Source organism: Danio aesculapii, chromosome 8 (genome assembly GCF_903798145.1).
Source record: "Danio aesculapii chromosome 8, fDanAes4.1, whole genome shotgun sequence".
NCBI lineage: Eukaryota > Metazoa > Chordata > Actinopteri > Cypriniformes > Danionidae > Danio > Danio aesculapii.
Window position 1 is genome coordinate 7,852,172 of NC_079442.1, and position 24,175 is coordinate 7,876,346.

The 24,175-nt window shown below is 35.8% G+C and overlaps 2 protein-coding genes across 2 annotated transcripts in view; one reads left to right on the plus strand and one right to left on the minus strand.

Annotated features, from left to right (window-relative positions):
- The window catches only part of ppih (peptidylprolyl isomerase H (cyclophilin H)), a 50,588-nt gene that overhangs the window by 13,587 nt on the left and 12,826 nt on the right, over window positions 1-24,175 (plus strand). Inside the window, exon 2 of the mRNA XM_056463112.1 lies at window positions 20,919-20,983. Within this exon, the coding sequence (XP_056319087.1) occupies window positions 20,919-20,983 (65 nt within the window). The remainder of the gene's footprint in view (window positions 1-20,918; window positions 20,984-24,175) is intronic.
- On the minus strand, window positions 1,872-12,022 carry si:dkeyp-100a1.6 (probable G-protein coupled receptor 160). Its single transcript, XM_056463111.1, has 2 exons — window positions 11,931-12,022; window positions 1,872-3,413 (listed from the first exon to the last, which is right to left on the minus strand). Exon 2 carries the CDS (start codon window positions 3,395-3,397, stop codon window positions 2,357-2,359), a length of 1,041 nt encoding a protein of 346 aa, XP_056319086.1. The 5' UTR covers window positions 3,398-3,413; window positions 11,931-12,022; the 3' UTR covers window positions 1,872-2,356.

The following is a 24,175-nucleotide window of genomic DNA, read 5'->3' on the forward strand; positions in this document are numbered from 1 at the left end:
GGGTGTTGTAGTACTGTCCCATTTCTTGGGGGTAACGTTGAAGCACTCCCCTTTCACTATCTGTATCAAGGGCCAAGGGGATGGGATAAAAAATAGAATTGGCATTGGGCCTTACTATTCCGTTATTAATTACTTGCCCTCATGTAATTCCAAACTATTAAAGCCTTTGTTTTAGATATTTTAGGTGAAATTGGAAATCTCCATAGACAGCAAGGTTCCCTTCTCGTCTAGAAAGATACCAAAAACATCCTCAAAACCGACCATATACCTTCAGTGGTTCAATCAAAATATCATCACGCTATGAGAATACTTTTGTGGCCGCATAAAAAAAAATTACAACTTTATTCAACAGTTTCTTCTCCCCAGTGTCAATATAGGGTACGCATTCAAGTGCCGCACTTGGCCACGCCTCTGACACATTGCTTATGATGCACCAACTGTGTTTGTTTGAAACAGTCGGGCGATTCATCCAGGGGTTGGGGGTAGGGTTGGTTGTGTATGTCACCGCATGGTGCTTATAAATGTGCACAATATACTGACACTGAGGAGAAGAAACTGTTGAATTAAGTGGTTATATTTGTTTAATGTGCGCTCAAAGGTATTATTATGCTCGATAATATTGTAAGTGAACCAATAAAAGCATATGGTCTGGATGGTGGGAACTCTTCTGTCTGTGGAGGAAGAAGGAGCTCTCAGATTTCACCTGAAATATCTCGGTTTGTATTCTAAAGACGAATAAAAGTCTCAGGGGTTTTGAATGACATGAAGGTGAGTAATTAATGGCATAATTGACATTTTTGAGTGAATGAATACTTTAAGATGCTGTCTTTGTTATCAGTAGACAGCTTGACTGCTCACTATACAATTTAGAGCCGAGCTTGAGCATATTTGGGAAAAGTTTCACAAGTTCATTACTTTATTTAGACTGCATTTTGTCTGACATCTCAATTTTTAAAAGTAGGACAAGTGCATGTGCAGGTTCACATCTGTTTTATTTTTTACACTGCAGAATATATATTTTGGCATTTTGCACCACATGGTTTGCGTCAATTGTATACAGCATGAAAGTTGAGCATGAAAACAAACAAACACTTAGGTGTGTATATATATGTATATGTTACCTATAGCAGCACTTTCTGGGATTACATCCTACATGAAGTAAACAAACTCGCTTACAATTCGATTTAAACATTTTTTTTTTTTTTAAAAAAAGGTACAAACATTGCAGGATTATTTACCCAAAATGAATATTTTCTCACCATTTACTCACACTCGAGTGGTTCTAAACGTTTGCTGATTTCTTTCTTCTGTTAAACTCAAAATGATAAAAAGATATTCTGAATATTGAGAAAAAACAGCCATTGACATTTATAATAGAAACAAAAAATACTGTATCTAAATGGCTTCCACTTTCCTACACTCTTCAATATATCTTCCCTTGAGTTCAACGAGAAAAAAAAATGTAAACATGTTTGAATAAAGCGGACGATGAGTAAATGATGACATCAGTTTTAATTTTGGGTGAACTATTCCTTTAATATACCCTAAATAAAACATTTTTAGAAACAAGCAGGGGACGGAGCACTTCACTTTCGACGATCTTCATCGTTCCCCTCCCCGCTCTTCACTTTCAACGATCGTCAATGCCCCCTTCTCCACTCTTCACTTTTGACAGTCGTCAACGCCCCCTCCCCGCTCTTCAATTTCGACGATCGTCAACGCCCCCCTCCGCGCACTTCTGTTTTGACGATCGTCAACGCCCCTCCCCGCTCTTCAGTTTCGACGATCGTCAACGCCCCCCTCCCCGCACTTCACTTTTGACGATCATCAACGCCCCCCTCCCCGCACTTCACTTTTGACGATCGTCAACGTCCCCCTTCCCCGCTTTTCACTTTCGATGAATGGTAACGCCCCCTTCCCAGCTCTTCCCTTTCGACAATCGTGAATGCCTCCCCTCCCTGCTCTTCACTTTTGATGGTCGTCAATGCCCCCCTTTCCTGCTCCTCACTTTCAACGATCGTCAGGGCCTCCCTTTCCCGTTCTTCACGTTCAACGATCGTCAATGCCCCCCTTCCCTGTTCTTCACTTTCGACAATCGTCAACGCCCCTTCCTCGCTCTTCACTTTCGACAATCGTCATCGCCCCCCTTCCCCGTTCTTCACTTTTGCCGATCGTCAACGCCTCCTTCCCCGCTCTTCACTTTCGACAATCGTCAATGTCCTCCTTCCCCGCTCTTCACTTTCGACGATCATCAATGCCCATTACCACCCACCCCCACCCCTCCGGTCTTCATCTTTGACAATGACTTGAGGGGCCCACTTAAAGTGTAGTCATGCAAGCCTTAAATTGCTTTCGACTAGACCTTTTGGATAGGTATAGTTACATATAAACTTGTTTTGTCCACAGTTATTGGCGATTCATTGCTTAAGTGCCAGTAAACTTTCCAAAAACAAGTGTCATCTGGGAATTTGGTGAACGGTCCAATCTTGTCACTCTTCAACCAAAATGCAATACCAACCATTAGACTATTGGCACAAGCCATCCATAGAAGGTTGACGCTGGCATAAGCTGGCACTGCGAAATCCACCAGTACACAAGTCACAGATATTAACAAGTACGGCACCCAGTTCATTGCAAATCCTAGAGTTAGACTCACAAAGAGAGGAGGGGAACTTTCTGGAATTTCCGAATTTCCACTTTCCTCAATCTGGCTATAGTCTTGATCTGAGAGAAATGTTAGGTTTTCCAGCTTCGCCAGTTTCTTGGCTCTACTGACCCATCCAGTCAGCTTTTTCAGATGAAGCAGAAGTATGAGGATCATCACAGTTAATACGTACATGCTAAACTGAAACACTACAGTAGATCCGTGAACACGACACACTATTAGCTTCAAATTGTCTTTGTAAATCTCTGTAGGTTGCGTGTTGGTGCTGTGGTACGTGTAGATGATCACTGATACCCACAAAAGCACAGCAAACAAACAGTAACTGACAACTCTGCGTCGACTGCAGTGGGTTTTGTCTAGGTTTGGGTAACTGGCATAGTCAAACACCCCGGCGATGAGAATTGGTAGAGGGAGCAAGGCATAGATGGTGGATCCGTGAGCAAGGATGAAGCACATTGAAGTGGACGTGGGTAGGTTCTCTCTGAGGATCCATGCGCTGGAGACGGCGCAGACCAGCAGGACGTCCGCCACGTACATGGAGACACTGCAGATCCCCAGGAGAGACTTGAGAATGCTTCTCCTCCAGAAGTACAACACAAACGTGTTTAAAGCCACTTTGGTGCACAGAATGAGGAGGTACTGCAGGGTCTCGTCATGGTGAAAGTTATCATTTGTCCCTGGTGACCAGACAATAGCCATCATCACGGCTGGTGGCTTGTGCTGATTCAACATTTGGTCTCGGTTCCGCCTGAAAACACAGAATAATCAAATGATTAGTGGAAGGGATGTGTACTTTATTTCCTCTGTCTAACAGTAGGTTCCTCCTCAAGTTGTGCCAAAAGAAATTGTGAAATTGTAATCTTTTAACACAGTGGTCCTCAACCTTTTTTATGGCCACAGAATGGTCAATGCTTGACAGTTTTACCACAGACGGCGGTTGGGGGGTGCAATGGGGGGGCGTTGTTTCGTAGGTTGCTAGGCGACCACTGTAACTTAGATACAAGTTTTATTTATTTAAGTTTTATTTACTAAGCACTGCAGTGTTTTGGTGTATTGTGTTGGTCTAGGATAATTTGTGTTACGGAAATGTGTATATTCCATACTACCTGAAGCCGATCAGTTAGTTGTTGTCACGTGACTCGCGGTGAGCTCGTGGGATTCATTCAACTTTGTGCGTCTGGTCTGGAAGGTGCGAGCGCTTCACGCCACGTACCTCCATTGGAAACAACTAACTTATGGGAACTCTGGAAAAGACATGTTATGCAAATGCCCCTAAAAAGCCGCTGTCATTTGCGATCTCCATCAGTTGATCTGGCACAGCCATGGTGAATTCACCTGATTTGTTGACAAATGGGTTATGGATCTTTTCCTTGGCAGTTTGTGGGGTCGTTCACAGGGCCTTTGGTCTTAGCAAAGAAATTTTCCAAAGACACTGTTTCCTACTCATTTTGCTGCGTGTGGGTTAAAATTTGGGCGCTCAAGTGACCGAGAGAATATGGTAATTTTTCAAAATAAAAGATCGTTAAAAGACTCAGATAATAAATAAAACTGAAACAATTAATGATTTCTTGTGCAACCCAGTACCAATTGATCCACAGACTAGAACCGGTCCTCGCCTCATGGTTGAGGACCACTGTTTTTTATTATTATTTTTTTTTATTTAATATTTATTTTTTCGGGGTTTTCACCTTTGGGGTTTTCACCTATTGGATAGGACAGTAGACAGGAAACAGGTGTATTGATAGGAAAGTATTGGGAGCAGAGAGAGGGGAAGGATCGGCACAGGACCACAAGGCGGTAATTGAACTCAGGTCACCGTGAGCACCGGAGTGCATGTGTCGACGCACTAACCACTACACCACTGGCACCGACGAGGACCACTGTTTTAATGGAAATGCATCCATTTTTTAGCAATGGGGAAGTCACAATACTGAATTTTGGTACCAATGATTGACCAATTATAAAAACGTTCTTTTAACGTTAAGTGCTCAACAGAAATGACTATGATTGGGCGTGAAGGTCATCAGTTCATAGCACTTCATCTCTGTTTGCAGACACAGACATGGACACTGGAGCGTTTAAAAGCTGCGATTCATCAGTGAATTGCTCGTATGTCATGCCCTAGCTGATCTTCATGGCTTTAAAATGGCCCAGTGTCCCTGTATCTGTGTTTGCACTCGGTAAACAGAGGTGAAGTGCAGTGAACTCATGGCCAATCACAGTTATTTCTGTTGAACACAATGGCCAATCAGCTGTGTTTAAGAACGTGCTCAACAGCGCTCAAATGTTAGCGGGAAATGGTCTGATTGCTACCGAAATTCAGTATCGTGACAACAGTACAATGGGGTGTATGCACACAGACTTTTAATTTTCAGTCAGCCAGCCAAAGTGCTTCTGGTGAACTGTCATCCCATACAAAATCACCTCATTTAAAATCAGATTTCTTTTCAAATCAGTGATCTTGACTGAGATATAATATAAAGTGGGTATCAAAACAGACAGAAAGCACTGCATTAAATTCCAATTTTTCCCGCCAAGTCATTAAAATATGGGCATTTATTTTAGCACAATATTTTCAATAGAGTTTCTGCGCTAGCTCCTGACGGCGCTTGCGTTTAATTGGTCTTTCATTTCGTTTTATGCTTGAACAACTAATAAATGCTTAAGTCTGTTTAACTGGTTATATTTTAATTACATTACAACATCGATGCTGTAACAGGAACTTTAAGAAATTGAAAATAGTCACAAAGCTTTTTACAGGATGTTTATCGTTGGCTGAAAAACACTAGCTGGGCATATTGCCCTTTGCCATATTCAGCTAAAAAGTGTGTGAGGTGTATGTGGTGGTTTATCAGGCAATCTAAAAAAAAGGAATATGTCACACAACTTCAATGGAAACTTTTTTTCCCTCCTATATTTACTGGTAGGCATGAGACAATGACTGTTTTCAAGGTGTACTGCAGTTTGGAAAAGTCATAGTTCTAAAACCACCAAAATTTTCTGCTATATCGTACCTACGGTATATGTTCGATTTTTATTTTTTTTATTTATTTATTTATTTATTTTATTTTATTTTTTTTACATTTTGTTTCTTAGTTTTTTAGGACAATGGTATCTCCAGCAGAAAAGATATCCAAAAATGGTAAAGCAATCTGTGATTTTGAAACTAATGAAAACAGCAGGAATCAATGATTTATTTTAATTATTTAGCCTGGCATGTTTACTTTTAAAAAAATATTTTAAACATTTCTCAAAATAAAATATATTGTGTTCAAAAGTGAAAAAACTTTTTGTTTTTACCAGACATTTAAAAAGAATATATTTTAGAGCAGTAATCACAATACCACCAAACCGTGAATCTGTGATATTTTTATCCAAGGTTATCTAATACCGGCCTGTGCCTATTTACAGGTCACCTAGCATACATAATCATTTTTCAAATTACGCTTAAGGATGCATATCATTAAACCTGATCTACTCTTCTGCGTCGAGTCATTGTCGTATCCCCTGGCTAGGGATGAACAATTCACCTGACTCACAATGTGATACGATTCCCCATACTAATCTCACGATACACAACTTAGCACGATTTTTCAACACAATTATTTGAGGCTAGATTAAGGTGAAGAGCCCTTTCATTTTTCTCAAATGCTGCTCAGTTTTTTACTTTTTTTACAAAATAAAATCTGCAATTATTAAATTTCATTTTTAAAACAAAACCCAAATAAAAAAAGTGAATAATTCAAACTAAATATGACTCTTTAAAATAAACAAACTAAAACTTTTTGACTGTGCAGCTAATTTACACATTGTAATTGAATTCCAAATCAAAAATAAATAATACAAACAAACTAAAACTGTGACCGTGCTGGGATTTAAATATTTAAAAAAAGAAATATCAGCAGATCTCTGTTTTCTGGCATAAGCTGAGATCATTGCACATTTAAAATGTCGCCTGCTGATGAAAAAACGTTCACTGGAGACTGAGATGGCTTGTGTGGAAAGAAAAGCCTTTCCTAAACCAGAGAGCAGTGTGTACAGAGGTGGTCAATAGCCCTCTCCGGGGGACTGGCCACTGGCATCAAATGCTGATTGTAATATGATATAAGTTTCTCAATTCAAATGAGTAGCGGCTTGCACCCGGAAACGGTACTTTATACGTCAAGATACATTATGATTTAACAAGCAGATGAGTATTCAGAATAGAACTAAATGGAATTCTGCAAATATAAGCAGACAGTTTTTATATTTTAAACACAAAATTGTATATTCAATTAAAATGAAATGCAAAATATTAATTTAAATTTAATATCGATGTCTAGCCTTAACAAATTCAGCCTATTTAAAGATGACCTTCTCTCGTTCTGATAAGATGTCTGCATATTTGCAGTGGAATGTTTGGTTGGTGAAAAGTTATTTATTAGATAAGGTTATTCAAGCTTGTTTTTCTGTATATCTGTATATCCTGTATTGCTGCCTTAAAGTTTCTCTTCATCAGCAGTGTTTATTTCTGCCTTCTAAGTGTTTTTAAATGAATTATATTTCTAATGATTTTTATTATGCAAAAATCACTTTTATATGGGGTTGAAACACATTTGTGTGGCAGCAGTCTGTGAATATAACCAGCTTCTAACAGTAAAAAATATATACGTTTTCTTTTTTTATAGTCACACTTGATAAAATCAGTCTGTAGAAACACTTCGATTGACATTTTCACATTGTACATGTCATCGCATGAGGAAAGCCCCGTCCATTATTGATGATCTCTCCCTCGTTAGCATAGAACGATAGTCTTGTTTTTGAATCTGCACTGACACATTTGTGTCTTTGCATTTGTAGCTCCGCCCTCTTATGAAAAAGAGCGCAATCTCATTTGAATTTAAAGGCACAGCCACCAAAAGGCGTAGGGCTTCTGTCTGCCCTATGACTGTAGCTTCGTTGCTAAATGGCTAACATTGATATTAATACGAGAATAGCTGTGTTTGTGCTTTAGGAAGATAAATAAATAGCGTTGATTCATTTGGAGTCGTGTTTGAGAAAGCTTCTGATTGGTTAACGTGGCGCGAATGTCAAAGTTCAGATTTACCAATGCGAGTGATTCGTGCGAAATGCGCGATAAGTGCTTCAATCGCACTGCGACGTTATAAAGCTTTATTTGTGTGGCACTTTGAGCTGAAACTCACATACACACTTTAGGGACATCAGAGACTTGTTTTAAAAATAAGTCTTGTAAAAAAGAGGGCATGATGGGTCCCCTTTAATCTTCAACAGAGAAATGATTTCCTGACACTTGTGTGATTAGCTATTTGTTACTTGTATGACGCATTCAGTTGCGTGAGGACCTGATTAAAAGAGAAAGCTTATATCAAGCATTGTTAATGCACTTAACCTTCTTAATCTTAAACTGGTTAGATTTATTTGTTTCTGAATTGTAAACTGCAAACCGGAGTTTGATCATCTCCTTTTGTGCAACAGGCCTCAAGTTGAGGCTGATTTATACTTCTGCGTCAAGCGCTCATGTATGCTCCGGCGCAGCCTTCGAGCGATCGCATAGCCCTTGCCATGGCTGACGCCAACGCTGATGTGCATCTTTCAAAAAATTTAACTACACGTCGCGACAACATGTAGTGCAAGCTCTGTGATTGGTCGGCTTGGCAGCTGTGACCAGTGTGGGCGGGACAGAGAGCCGTAAATCAATTACAGCTAAAATACTATATTTACATTCACAGCACTGTTTATCTTGCTGTATATGTATTTACACAATTGTATGTAAATCTTTACTGTAAAATATACAGTAATTTACACAACTTTACAATATAGTAACATACTGCATAACTGTCTTACAGTAAAATACAGTCCATATTAGAGTTAAATACTGTGTCATTTACAAAAATCATAAACTGTGCTACCATTGGGATACAAAACCAGTTTGGTTACAAAACCACAGCATATTTGAATGAGTTAAATTTAACTATAAACTGGATACAAATGAGGAAACAAAATAGGGTTTTATATTTTTCCTAGAAAGTCTTAAAGGTAGAGATGCAAATATTGAAAAATCAAATGTAAAATGACACTTTTTGCAGTGTTCACTATACAAAAAATTGTAATTCAACTTTGTTAGAGCTACAAAGGTTACAGCGTAATTGATTTATGTTCAGTTAACTTGTAAAAACTAGTATGTTAACTTAATTCCTTTATGTTATCCCAACACAAATCAATTGTTTGGAACCCAGTATTTTTTACAGTGTATGTTTAACAACAAAAAACAAGCATGCAAAGTTTAATAATTCCACAACGGCTAAACTTTGCATTTAATCTGCACTACTATCCAAGTTTTAGGAACAACTAATAATAACTTGACTTCTAGTTGATCATTTTGTATTCGAATTGGCAAAAGCAAAGACCTCTAGATAATTTTACCAAAATAAAATATGATCATGATTTGATTTTTAATTATTTAATTAGGACAGTAAGGTCTGACTTTGCTTAGACAAAAGTCTTGTCACTTAGCAGAAATAATGTACAGTATAGAATAATCATGGTGCAATGGGAACAGAATTAATATTGTGTATGACACCCATGAGCTTGGAGGACTGCATTCATACATCTCTGCAATGACTCAAATCACTTATTAATAAAGTCATCTGGAATGACAAAGAAGGCGTTCTTGCAGGACTCCCAGAGTTCATTAAGATTCTTAGGATTCATGCTCAGTGCCTCCTCCCTCTTCTTAGTCTAGACATGCTCAATAATGTTTATGTCTGCTGACTGGGCTGGCCAATCTTGGAGCACCTTGACCTTCTTTGCTTCAGGAACTTTGACGTGGAGGCAAAAGTATGAGGAGCGTTATCCTGCTGAAGAATTTGCCCTTCCCTGTGATTTGTAATGTAATGGGCAACACAAATGTCTTGATACCTCAGGCTGTTGATGTTGCCATCCACTCTGCAGATCTCTCACGTGCCCTCATACTGAATGTAACCCCAAACCGTGATTTTTCCTTCACCAAACTTGACTGATTTCTATGAGAATCTTGGATCCATGCGGGTTCCAGTAGGTCTTCTGCAGTATTTGTGATGATTGGGATGCAGTTTAACAGATGATTCGTCAGAAAAATCTACCTTCTGCAACTTTTCCAAATGATCAACTAGAAGTTAAGTTATTATTTGTTACTCTTACAACTGGGATCAGCGACAAGAATTTTGTCAGGTAGTGTAAAAAATAACATGCATTCCAAACTGTGGCTCCCATTATTCTACATGGCATTGACCATCCTGCCATGTGACAATTGCGAAAATACACATTACGATATTGATGCTAATACTTTATATTCTTTTCTTTTTTTTGTAAGTCTAGGAACTTTGGGATTGGAGGTAAAAAGCAGAAATGAACTGTATTAAACTTTAGCGTAATTAAAATTCTACTATTTATCCGAGCTGTGCTGTGTGGCTCAAATGCTAAAAAAAAATTTGTACTTCAAGGAGATACGAGGTTATTTTCGAGTTGGAACTGGAAGCCAGTAAACGAAGGCATATGGATTAATTATCTTTTTACCTCAAAATTTCTATGTAAAACTTACATTTAAAATTTTGACATCTATTGACATATTAGGCCATTTCTAATTCAGTTCAGAGTAATATCATTTCATTATTGTGACTTTGTGCATGAAACTCATAAGTGAGTCTCTTTTTTTACGTTGAACACAAAAAGAAGATCATTTAATAACTCGTATACATTTCAAACAAGTCAAGGGTGAGTAAATAGTGAGTACATTTTCAAGTGTGAGTGAACTATCCTTTTTAAGCCTGTGACTGGGTGAACATTTCAATATTGTGTCATGATTACATGATATATAATGAAGGCTATGCAGTGTTGTTGTTCAATATCTGTACCTGATCATTGTTAGACTCTCCAGAAAGCTACTGTATAACTTACTTAGATTTTTGCCATATTTTATTGATCTATGCTTGTACGTTATTTGTTCTATATTTTCGAGATTCACTCCCCTACACTGTAAAACCCAACAGTCCAATTTATCAAATGAAATGAGTGTAGTTAACTCAAAATTGACTGAGAGTTAATTCTACTCATTTGTAAAGAGTTTTGAACTCAGTGTTAAAGGTAATGAGTTAATTAAATACCTCATTACTTCAACTAAGTTCACAGTACTCATATAGATTAGTTTTTTTTTTTAACTCAAATGGTTTGTAGCAATCGGTTTCAAACGATTTGAGTTGACTTAACTTATTGGGTTTTACAATACTCAGTTGGTTTGAGTCCTCTTCATTTATTAGGGTTTACTCTGCTCAAATAACTTCATTTACTCAAATGGATTAAGTTCACAGTACTCATTAGGATTAGAACTTAAATGGTTTGTTGCAATCGGTTTCCTCAAACGGTTTGAGTTACCTTAACTTTTTGGGTTTTACAGTGTACAAAATCACCCCAATCCGTTTAAAATGAGAATTTTAAACATCTGTTAATCATCTGTTTGCTGTTTAATCATCTAGTGAAAATAGTAATATTGCAAAAATACAAAATATGGCAATGTCAGATTTTTACAATATCGTGCAGCCATATTTTAAAGATGCCTGCAGGTACTAGCGCCCTTGCAAATGAAGGATAAAATGAAAGTGCCATTTTTCTATTGTGCAAACCTGACAAGCAGGATTTTGTGGTTTGTCCTTTTAGTTCCTATCATTCCTGCTCATAAATGTCAAACAGAAGTGCTTCTTTAAAAGAAGAATGAAAAGACATTTGTTTAAAGGCGTGTTTCTCGCTGTAAGCTTGCCAAATAGAGAGTTAACCCTTTCAGCAGTGCGGTACACATGTTGCATTATTTCTATGCACGTGGGAGAAGCGTCCGCATGTATGTAGAACTAAACTAAATTTATAACAAGCTAGAATTTAAAACCGAAAATTCTAATAGGATTACTTTAATGATATGCAACTAAATTAAATTAGCGTTAAAGGGATATTCACTCAAAAAATGACAATATTTACTCGCCCTCAAGTGGTTTCAAACATTTATGAGGTTTTTTTTTCTGTCGATCACAAAAGTTGACTTCCACTTGACAAATACTAATGGTTGCAGGTTTCTAACATTCTTCAAAATATCTTCTTTTGTGTTCGACAAAAAAAAAAAAACTCGTAAAGGTTTGAAACAAGAGTGAGTGAAGACTAAAATGAAAAGAAGCATACTCCAGGTTAACACAGTCATAAGATGTTCATATGACAACAGTATTAATAAAATCCAGCGAAATACCTTCTGAAACTGTAGATGTTGTGATCCTACACAGTCCTCCGGAGCTTCATCAATATCAGGAGCATCTGTAACCGTATCTTGTTGGAGAGCAAATGGAGAGGTGTGTGCTTGGTTTCTGTCATAGTACATACAGTATTTAAACCACACCTATTTACCTGTAAACATGTTCTTTCTCTGGACAATAACAAGGCGGTCCTGCTTTTTGTGGACTCTGCCCATGTGGCCTCCTTTTGTTTAAAACTCTTTTTACACCATTTATTTCAAGTGATATAATAGAAATGCGATTTTGTACCGCATCTATGTTATGGTGTTCTTGTTCACCCAAAACAGAAACTTCTGTCATCATTTACACTCCCTTGTCGCAAACCTGTTTGACTTTCTTTTGTTGAACACAAAAGAAGCTCTTTCGAAGAAAGCTGCAGACCTGTAACCATTGACGTCTGTTTTTTTTCCCTATGGAAGTCAACGGTTACAGGTTTTCGGTTTCCTTCAGTTTGGAACATGAACCAAATAAGTTAGCTTCATTGTTTTTACAAATTGAAGTGGATTGAACATAAAACTATTAAGTTGCCCCCCAAAACACTTTTGATCAGAATTCTGATCTTTCCACTCAAGTGGGTTTAACACAATTCCTTCATGTTGTCCCAACACAATTTGATTAAATTATTATTATTATTATATAACTTTATTATACTTATTTATTATTATATAATAAATTATTTTATATAATATATCACATTTTTTTGCTTTATAGAAAGTTTGAACTTTGAAAGTGTTTAAATGAGAGAAAGTGTGAAAATGTTAATGCCTGTCTGAGAAAAGTGTATTAAGTGTGTAGTGAGGGGTTTTACAGCCTTAAAACATCTATAATAATTGTTAAAAATAAAGCTGACTACTTTGCGGATATTGGGGGTTGTTTTTCGAATGTAACTTTTAACGTTTAACAAGGGACACAGTATACACAAAAACAAACGTGCTTAAGATAACATGAAAATAATAATAATAATAATAATAATAATAATAATAATAATAATAATAAAACTATAGGATAATTAGAAATAAATAAAAACTAAAACATTTCTACATAAAAGAAAATAAAAAATAAGATAGGTGTCTCCTTAAAGGGCTTCAGACTTACTGGATCTTTAGTTTTATTGCGAACCGAATCTTTTCCATTCTAAGGGCATGTAAAAAATCCAAAAACCTATTGCCAATAAGATTAACTGACTGAATTCATAAGAATAAGTCGTCTTGCCAGTAAAGCTGCAAAGGCTACACTATTAGCCTGTAATAAATTTCCTTCAATGATTAAGTCAACTTAATTGTTTTTACAAATTGAAGTGGATTGAACTTAAAACAATTAAGTTGCCCCCTAAAAACTTGTTGTTTTGAACAAGTTGTTTGAACAAGCTGTAATTTTAAGATTTTCAAATAAATTTTAAAATAAGTTTATAAATACACTCAATTTATTTTTGCTACTTGTTCAAACTATTATTTAAAATGAGTTGAAACAACAACAATAATAATAAAAAAAATTATAATATATTTGTGTCTCCTTAAAAGTGTCTCCTTAAAAATGTCTCCTTAAGAATAAGTCATCTTTCCAGTAAATTTGCGAAGGCTACACTATCAGCCTGTAATGAATTTCCTTCAATGATTAAGTCAACATAATTGTTTTTACAAATTGAAGTGGATTGAACCTAAAACAATTAAGTTGTCCCCTAAAAACATGAGGAATAGTGATGTTTCAGCTCATTTAAAATAAGTTGTTTGAACAAACTGCATTTTTTTTTAAGTGTACACTGTAATCAATGCTGGGTTCCACACATGTTCTTTAGGTTGTCCCAACACAATTCAATTAAGTTAACTTTTCATCTTGGGTCAGATAGTAAATAACACTGTGAATACAATATTAATAATAATATTGAATATATAATATTGCCATAAAAATCACGCACTGATACAATTCATCAAACAAGAAATAAGCAGAAAAACATAATTATACACTAAATAAGTATATAAATACACTCAAAAATGGAATTTTGCTACTTGTTCACTATTATTTGTATAAAAAACTATTATTTAAAATGAGTTGAAACAACACAAATGAAAAAAAAATAAAATTAAGATTTAGGTGTTTCCTTAAAAATGTTTAGTAAAGGGCTCCAGACTTTCTGGAACTTTAGTTTTATTGCGAACCGAATCTTCTAAGAGCATGTAAAAAATCTAAAACCTATTGCCGAAAATAATTGCTGACTGAATTCATAAGAATAAGTCATCTTTCCAGTAAATTTGCGAAGGCTATCAGCCTGTAATGAATTTCCTTCTATGATTAAGTCAACATAATTGCTTTTACAAATTGTGGATTAAACGTAAAACAATTAAGTTTTCCCCTAAAAACGTCAGGAATAGTCATGCTTCAGCTCAAAGCTGTTTGAACAAGCTGCATTTTTTTAAGTGTACACTACACTGTAAAAAATGGCCGTGATTTCAACAATAAAAAATTGTAAAAATGTTACAGTAAACAACCGTAACCTGGTTAACAGTATGTTTCCTTAATATATACGGCGAATAACCCGTAAATTGACTTTCCCAGAATTCCCTGCATGGCACATCTCCTGTTATGCTTTTTGTTGACATGATAATGGATCGTTTTAGTTGTTTTTCTCATCAGTGATGTACATTAGAGATAAATGTTACATCTAATGTTGATAAACAATGTTTATTTCATGACTTTAATTTCATGCATGTTACCATACTGGTGTTTAGTAGCTGTGTGAATGACACTGAGCACCTTCTATATATTGATACACTTTTCTACTTGTGGGAAAAGTTGTTTGTGATGAGCATTGGTTCATTATGTAACTTTTTCATCACCACCTGCATATGGCTGTGTTAACCTAACTGTGTAACAAAAGATGTGTAGATGTTGGTAATTCAAAATACAGACATATTACATCTATAAATTAATGAAAAAGTGGTACTTTACTGTAAAAAAGAGAAATTACTTTTACGGTTTGAACCGTATTTTTATTTCAACCACACTGAAAAAATGTATTCAAAGATGATTCCTTGGATTCACAAAAAATTTTTATGTTGGGTGGTTGTGAACAATTTATTTGAGCTGAATTTAAACAAACAAATTAAGTTGAACATTATTAAATTTAATTTGTTTAAATTCAACAGTTTTGCAAGCAACACTTTTTTTCAGTGCACAGCTGCCGTTTTTTTACTGTAAATTTTACGGATTTATTTTTTACAGTGTAATTAATGCCGGGTTCTACACAATTCCTTCAGACTGTTTAAACCACTTATTTAAATGCAGTTGAACCAACAGAATTCTTAAGGTTTTTTTTTTTTGAGACAACCTAAATTTTTTTGTTCAACCAACTAAAGTTAACTTAATCGATTTGTGTTGGAACAACATGAAGGAATTGTGTGGAACTCAGCATTGTTTACAATGTAAAACGGTAAAATATCCAATTGAATATACAAATTGAAGCTGAATTGAAACTGAACATAAACCAATTAAGTTGTCCTCTAAAAACTTAAAGAATTGTGATGTTTCACCTCATTTTATATAATAAGCAGCAAAAACATTTTTTGAGTGTATTAAAGAAACTCATAAAGCTTTGGAACCATTTCAGTGAGTAAATAGTGAGCCAATTTTAATTTATAGGTGAACTATCCCTTTAAGCTTGTTGTTTTTCTTCTATTTTAATGCCTAAATTGTGAAATGCTAGCCACTGTTTGTTTAGGTAATTGCTTAAGAATGCACCAATGACTTTGTGTTTACTGTCTTAAAAGGGTGGGAGCTTGGGGATTTTTAGGGATATAATTAAAAAGGAGACTCTACCATATACTCTACCATGCTACAACACTGTTATTCCTAAAGCATATCGAGTTTCATTAGGGGATCAGTTGAATTTTTAAAAAGCGCCATGCAAGATTCAGAGGTGGGGATGTGGTTCAAGTGCGAATTAAACCTGGGGTGTACATTATTTTCCAAGAACTGAGTGGTGTGCGTGTCTGCTTTAGGCTATTTGGCTCCTTACAATGGCTCCTTAATATGCTTAAAAAAAATCCTGCTAAAATGATATGGAAATGTGATGCTGCTTTTACACTGGAGCTATATTATTAAGAACAAAAAAGCATAGTCCAGTTACTCCTTTGCATGGTTGTGCAGAAAATATGACGTATTTATAATGCTAAAATGTGAGTGACAATGAATAAGCTTTTTTTTATGCATCTTGGCTATTTATTTCATGACAACAGCATTTTTGGTTATGAGTTTATAAAAAGGGTTCCATATTATGATGTGTTATGTTGATTTTATTGTGTTATTGTACTTTAACATCTTAACACAAACTTTTTTCGTTTATTATAAATAACTTTTAAATAAAATTTTAAATAACTCTTATCTGTTGTATTTTCATTTCATATATATGACTTTATTTTAAAATATAAAAACAGACACTGAAAAAATGACTTTTGCTGCTTGTTTGGACTGCTTATTTAAAATAAACAACACAATAGTTAAGTTATTTTGGGGGAAAACTATAAAAACGAAAAATTATATACCCCGAAAAGTACTGAGTTCATAATCATACGGCGTGTAAAATTTCGCTGATATATAAAATATCAGGGCTGCAACAACGAATCAATTAAATCGATAAAAATCGATTACTAAAAGTGTTGCACTGTAAAAAATAAATCCGTAAAATTTACGGTAAAAAAACGGCAGCTGTGGTTGCCAGTACTTTAGCATTAAAAATAAGGAACAAACCGTAAAAGTAATTTATTATTTTTACGGTAAACTACTGTATTTAATTTATAGATGTAATATGTCTGTATTTTGAATTACCAACATCTACATGTCGGTGGTGATGAGAAAGTTACATAATGAACCAATACTCATAACAAAAGACTTTTCCCACAAGCAGAAAAGTGTATCAGTGTGTAGAAGGTGCTCAGTGTCGTTCACACAGCTACTAAACACTAGTATGGTAACATGCATAAAATTAAAAGTCATGAAATAAACATTGTTTATCAACATTAGATGTAACATAAATCTCTAATGTACATAACTGATGGGGAAACAACTAAAAAGATCCATAGTAATGTCAACAAAAAGCATAAAAGGTGATGTGCCATGCAGGGAATTCTGGGAAAGTCAATTTACGGGTTATTTGCCGTATATATTAAGGAAATATACCGTTAACCAGGTTACGGATTTGTACTGTAACATTTTTACAGTTTTTTACCGTTGAAATCACGGCCATTTTTTACAGTGTGGCAACGAATTTCATAATCGATTCATAAGCGCAACACAGGGAAGTTTAATTATTAAAAAACACTTTAGTTGAGCGCGGAGCGGAGTGAACACGGTCTCTCTCGCAAACTGATGCAGAGTTCGCCACCTCATAGACAGGGATGAGGAGGAAGGGAGTTCAACAGCTGGGTAAAACACTACAGAATCCTACTTTTGTTCCGTTTTGAAGTGAGGACCGTAAAGTCCCTGGTGCTGATGTTTTATTTGTTATCCAGCTTGACAAGCATGACAAATTAGTGTTCTAACTGAGAAAATCAAACTAAGCTTTGGCGCGGTATCTGGCGCTGAGGCAGAGAGAGCTCGCGCTGAGCACAGCTCTCAGTAAGGGACAGTCCAGCCTGATCTCACGAGAAAACGTAAGTATTTTACGTTTTGCCAGTTTAGTGGCTGATTCGTACGAGTTCAGTCGTTCGAAATTGTACCATTTTAAAAAGGAGGCATGGCACCTAACCCCACCCTAAACCCAGGTGTCACCTAGTTGAAAAACGGTAAAGTCTAGATACACGGTCAGCTGGAGGTGCGATATGCATTATATATGTATGTTTGTGTATATATGCATGCGCCTACACTGTAAAAAAAAAAAATACTGGTTGTCTTAAATTTTTAAGCTGGTCAAATTAACTTAATGAGTGCTTTGAACTTATATTAAAATAGCTTGTGTGACTTATAAAATTATTTTTGAACATGATTAACTTAGTTTAATAAGTTACAATGAACTAAAAACATATGTTGTCATGACTAATTGATCATATAATTTTTTTATGTATGTGTGTTACACTGGACACCGCTCAAAAACACCAAAGCACTTCCATGGTCCCAAACCCAGAGCTGGTGCTACTGAAACTAATTTGGGTAACCAGCTGAACCAGCTCAACCAGCTTCATGATACAGATCCCAGGTCAATAAAATATACAAATGCTGGGTGGAGAATTGCTATTTTCACAAAAACCAGCAACCAATCCAGACCCTAGCAACTGCATGACATTATCTTGGCACCCAGAAACCACAAACCCATCATTATTACTATAATATGTGTTAGTATTAGTGTCTATTCTTCCACAAATGGCTTTTCTTTTTTTACTTGTTCAAACTACTTATCTGAAATAAGCTGAATTAACACAATTCTTAAGCTTTCATTGGGACAACTTGATTTTATGTTCAATCTACATAAATTTGTTAAAAGTGTAAAGTTAACTTAATCGATTTGTGTTGGGACAACATGAATGAATTGTGTGGAACCCTGCATTTTTTACAGTGTATTACATTTTCTCCGCAAGTAATATTTAGCATAATTTAGATTCTCTTCAAATTACCAGCTCAAATCAATTAGTCATTTACCACTGCACTGACATTTCTGTTACTACAAAGCTAGTGTTTAGTAGTCATACCTGTTACTGCTCCTGATTGGACATGTTTATGATGAAATCCTTCTTGTTAGACTGTTGGAAACGACGTCTCCGCGTCTGTCTCAGACCTCCACTGAATATGTTACTGCTGTACTAACACAGAATTAAACAAGCAGCTCTTTTAGGGCTCGGAGAACAGCACACATGGGATAGTGACCAACCGCTCACAACTCACAAGCCTCATTTGTTGTGTGGGACAACAACCACAACTTAAACTCACTCATTCATTCATTCTACAAGTACACAACCATTTATTGATACACTGTAAAAAAGTGATTATTTGCTGAACTGAGTAAACATGTTGCCTTAAAAGTGACAATTTGACTTAAATTGAATAAACCTGACTTGGAACTGTTAAGTTGTTTTAACTTAATTTTTAGGATAATAAAAAGTTAAAAAAAGGCAACAGGTTTACTCACTTTTTTAAAGTCAACTAATCGTTTAAAAACGCTACAGGTTTACCCACCTTTTTAAGTGAATTAATCATTTAAAAACGCTGAAACAAGTTTTCTCACTTTAAGTAAAGGCTACTAATAGTTTTAAAAAGCAACAGGTTAGCTCACATTTTTAAAGTCAACTAATCATTTAAATAAACGCAACAAGTTTACTAACTTTAAGTAACGTCAACTAATCGTTTAAAAACGCAACAGGTTTACTAAAGTAATGTCAACTAATCCTTTAAAAACGCAACAGGTTTACTGAAGTAACATCAACTAATCCTTTAAAAACGCAACAGGTTTACTTAAGTAACATCAACTAATTCTTTAAAAAACGCAACAGGTTTACTTACTTTTTAGGCAACGTCAACTAATCATTTAAAAACGCAACAGGTTTACTTACTTTTTTAAGTAACGTCAACTAATCATTTAAAAATGCAACCAGTTTACTTCAGTAACGTCAACTAATCCTTTAAAAACGCAACAGGTTTACTCACTTTAAGTAAATCCAACTAATCATTTAAAAACGCAACAGGTTTACTCACTTTTTAGGTAATGTCAACTAATTATTTAAAAACGCAACAGGTTTGCTAAATTTTTAAGTCAACTAATCATATAAAAATGCAACAGGTTTACTTTAAGTAACGTCAACTAATCATTTAAAAATGCAACAGGTTTACTCACTTTTTTAAGTAACGTCAACTAATCATTTAAAATTGCAACAAGTTTACGAACTTTAAGTAAAGTCAACTAATTATTTAAAAACGCGATAGGTTTACTCACTTTTTTAAAGTCAACTAATCATTTAAAAATGCAACCGGTTTACTTCGGTAACGTCAACTAATCCTTTAAAAACGCAACAGGTTTACTTAAGTAACATCAACTAATCCTTTAAAAAAACGCAACAGGTTTACTTACTTTTTAGGCAACGTCAACTAATCCTTTAAAAACGCAACAGGTTTTCTCACTTTAAGTAAATCCAACTAATCGTTTACAATGCAACCGGTTTGCTCACTTATTTTGTCAACTAATAATTTTTTACAGTGTACATGGTAAATGCTCCATATACTCTTTCGGATGATACGTTAAACTGAGGTCCTGACTCTCTGTGGTCATTAAAAATCCCATGGCACTACTCGTAAAGAGTAGGGGTGTTACCCCAGTGTTCTGACCAAATTCGCTCTATTAGCCCTTTCCCAATCATCCCCATCCAACATATTGCCTCTATCATTGTCTCTCCACTCCACCTATAGCTGGTGTGTGGTGAGCGCACTGGCGGCGTTGTATTGTGGCTGCCATCGCATCATTCAAGTGGATGCTGCACACTGGTGGTGGTATGGAGACAAACCCTCATAATTGTGAAGTGCTTTGGGTGTATGGACATGATAAATGCGCTATATAAATACACATTATTTACTTACTATACTTAGTTATTTTTGGTGCTTTTTACCAGATATATAAAAACCCTGTTTCTTTAAATTCAAATGAGATTGTACTCCCAGCCCTCTTTTCAAAAGGGGGTGGAGCTTTAAATGCCTATGTGTCAGCATAGTGGCAGATTCGAAACTCTACTGGTGGACGGCTGCTTCTCACTCAGGACTGTCTATTCTATTAAGGGAGAGACTGTCACCAATAGACACTTCCGATGACATGTACAAAGGGAGAATGCTAATCTAGCAACCGACTGTTTATATGAACTGTGATTATTGAAAATAGTATTAAGTTCCATTTCAACTTTGAGTTGGCTGTTTGAATGTGACTGTTTGTTTGCAATCATCTGTTGTTTTATTAATTATTTAACTTTTATTTTTAGGAAGTGGGCAGAATGAAGATAGAGCTTTTTGCCGACATTGTTCCAAAGACTGCTGAAAATTTTCGGTAAGACTCTCTCATGCGTAAATCAATGTGCGTGTAAAGGTAAAAAAATGCTTGGTTCTAGGGCTGCACAATATATCATTTCAACGTCAACATCGCAATGTGCCCATCTGCAATAGTCACATTGCAGGATGTGCAATGTTAAGTTCATATGTTTGGACTATAGTTGACCAGCACAAGGGATTTGTGCAGCCACCTCAAAATTTGTCCATAATGGAGTGAAAGTTTCTTATATGCATATGTTTTAATGTGACTGTGACTGTGTTTAAAGGAGTTTAAAGCATTCGGTCAGAAGACATTTAACCATTTGTAACTTTTAATAAAGATTTTTTTGAATTATATATAGTATGATATAATGTTATTTTACATTTGCTTATTAAGTTTGTGTACCTGACTGCTGTTAGACCCCCTAGAAACCCATACGGCAGAGTTAATTTCACTTTTATCCTTGCTATATTGTATTTATATGCGCTTGTAATTTGTTTTAATATATTTAAAACATTATTCAATCCCATCCAGAATCCTAACCAATTCAAAATTATAAATTGTCTTCCAAATTGAGCTATTTAAGCCATCTAGTGAAATTGTATTGATATCGCAATAAGTATCACAGAAAAACGAAATATTGCAATATCAGATTTGCAGAGCTATTTGCTTCCACACAGGTTCAGTTTGTGTTGGGACAACATGATGGAATTAAGTTAACCTAGTAGTGGTGTAACGGATCACTAATCTCACTGTCCAGATCACATAATGGTTTTTTAGTCACGGATCAGACCATTTTTTGGATCAGCCAAAAAGAGGAGACAACAAATGTAATTTGCTTTCCATTTATCACAAAAACAGTACTGCACGACATGTCACTGATAACGCTAAATGTATTGATCTAACATTATTATTTGTACAACCCATATTTATTTTTAGTCTTATTTTCAATAAATGATTCAGGTATTCACTCATAAAACTTAATGTTTCATTGCTAGATGATCATTTTTGAAGAATTATTCAGTGGCATATTTTTGATGGCTGGTTGTCGCCACCTACTGGTTAAATAATGTACAGTATGTCACAAAAGTGAGTACACCCCTCACATTTCTGCAAATATTTATTTATATCTTTTCATAGGACAACAGTGCAGAAATGACTCTTTGACACAATGAAAAGTAGTCACTGTAAAGTTTGTATAACAGTGTCAATTTATTGTCCTCTCAAAATAACTAAAAATACAGCCAATAATAGCTGAACCCCTGGCAACAAAAGTGAGTACACCCCTAAGAAAAAAATGTACAAATTGCTCACAATTACTAATTTTCCTTCCCCTATGCCATGAGATTTATTAGTGTTACACTGTCTCAAGTGTCACCAGATAGCAGCTGAGTTAAATTTGGTATAAAAGCTCTTCCACTCTCTCAATTTGGCCACTGAAAGTTCAACTAGGCACCTCATGGCAAGCATCTCTCAGAAGACCTGAAAAAACAAATTCTTGCATTGCCTAAAGATGGCCTAGGCTATAAGAAGATAGCCAACACTCTGAAACTATGTTGCAACACAGTGGCCAAGACCATCCAGCACTTTAAGAGGACAGGTTCTTCATAGAAAAGGGTTTTCCATGGTCGGCCCAAGAAGCTGAGTGCACGTTCTCAGCGTCACATCCAAAGATTGTCTTTGAAAAACAGATAGATGAGTGCTTCCTGTATTGTGGCAGAGATTGAAGGGATGGGAGGTCAGCCTGTCAGTGCTTAGACCATACGCTGCACACGGCATTAAATTGGTCTTCATGGTTGTCATCCTAGAAGGAAACCTGTTCTAAAGATGATGCACAAGAAAGCTAGCAAACAATTTGCTGCAGACATGCAAACTAGGGACCAGGATTACTGGAACCATGTCCTGTGGTCTGATAACCAAGATAAACCCGTTTGGTTAAAATGGTGTCAAGCATGTGTGGCGGCAACCAGGTGAGAAGTTCAAAGACAAGTGTGTCCTGCTTACCGTCAAACATGGTGGTGGGAGTGTCATGATGTGGGGCTGCATGAGTGCTGCTGGCATTGGGGAGCTACATTTCATTGAGGAAAACATGAATTCTAACATGTACTGTGACATACTGAAGCAGTTCCCTTAGGAAACTGGGCTGCAGAGCAGTGTTCTAGCATGATAATAACCCCAAACACACCTCCAAGATGACCACTGGCTTGCTAAAGAGGCTGAGGGCAAAGGTGATGGACTGGCCAAGCATGTCTCCAGACCTAAACCCCATAGAACATCTCTAGGGCATGCTGAAAAGGAAGCTGGAGAAGCACAAGGTGTCAGATGTCCACCACCTATATTAAATTGTTATGGAGGAGTGCAAGAGAATTCCAGTGGCAACCTGTGAAGCTCTGGTCAACTCCATGCCCAAGAGAATTAAAACCGTTCTAGAAAATGATAGTGGCCAAACAAAATATTGACATTTCACATTTTTTCTTAGGGGTGTACTCACTTTTGTTGCCAGGGGTTCAGCTATTATTGGCTGTATTTTTAGTTATTTTGAGAGAACAATAAATTGACACTGTTATACAAACTTTACAGTGACTACTTTTCATTGTGTCAAAGAGTCATTTCTGCACTGTTGTCCTATGAAAAGATATAAATAAATATTTGCAGAAATGTGAGGGGTGTACTCACTTTTGTGACATACTGTAACTGCTGCCTACAACTTTCATTTTTGAGCATCAAGTTAAACGCAAATGATGGTGATTTTAATCTTTTACCATAAACATCAGTGGTTATATCTAAACTTTAAACTGTTATCCCAGTACTTCTGTGTTTTTGACTGTTTGTAACTTCATAACTAACTCAAAAGATTAAAGACTGAATCTCTTGATTTTTGCGTTTTCAGATTTGAAAGCAGCGATTCGAAGGATTAATAAACATATCCAAATCATCATCATTTATAATTTTTGTTGCATGGTGTTAAGATCCAGATCATTCAGTGATTAATTGTGCAGCTTACACTGAATGCATTAATGCAGGCTAAATAAGTAATGACAGTAACACTTTTAATAACCTGAGAAACCCACCAAGAATATCAAGAATAACCTACCACAACTTTTTTCCGTCATCATTATATTGTGCAGGAAAGACTTAATGCTTTCACGTGTTATTTAAATGACACGAGAGACGATCTCTCTGTGATCGTTATAAATTTAGCATTAATCT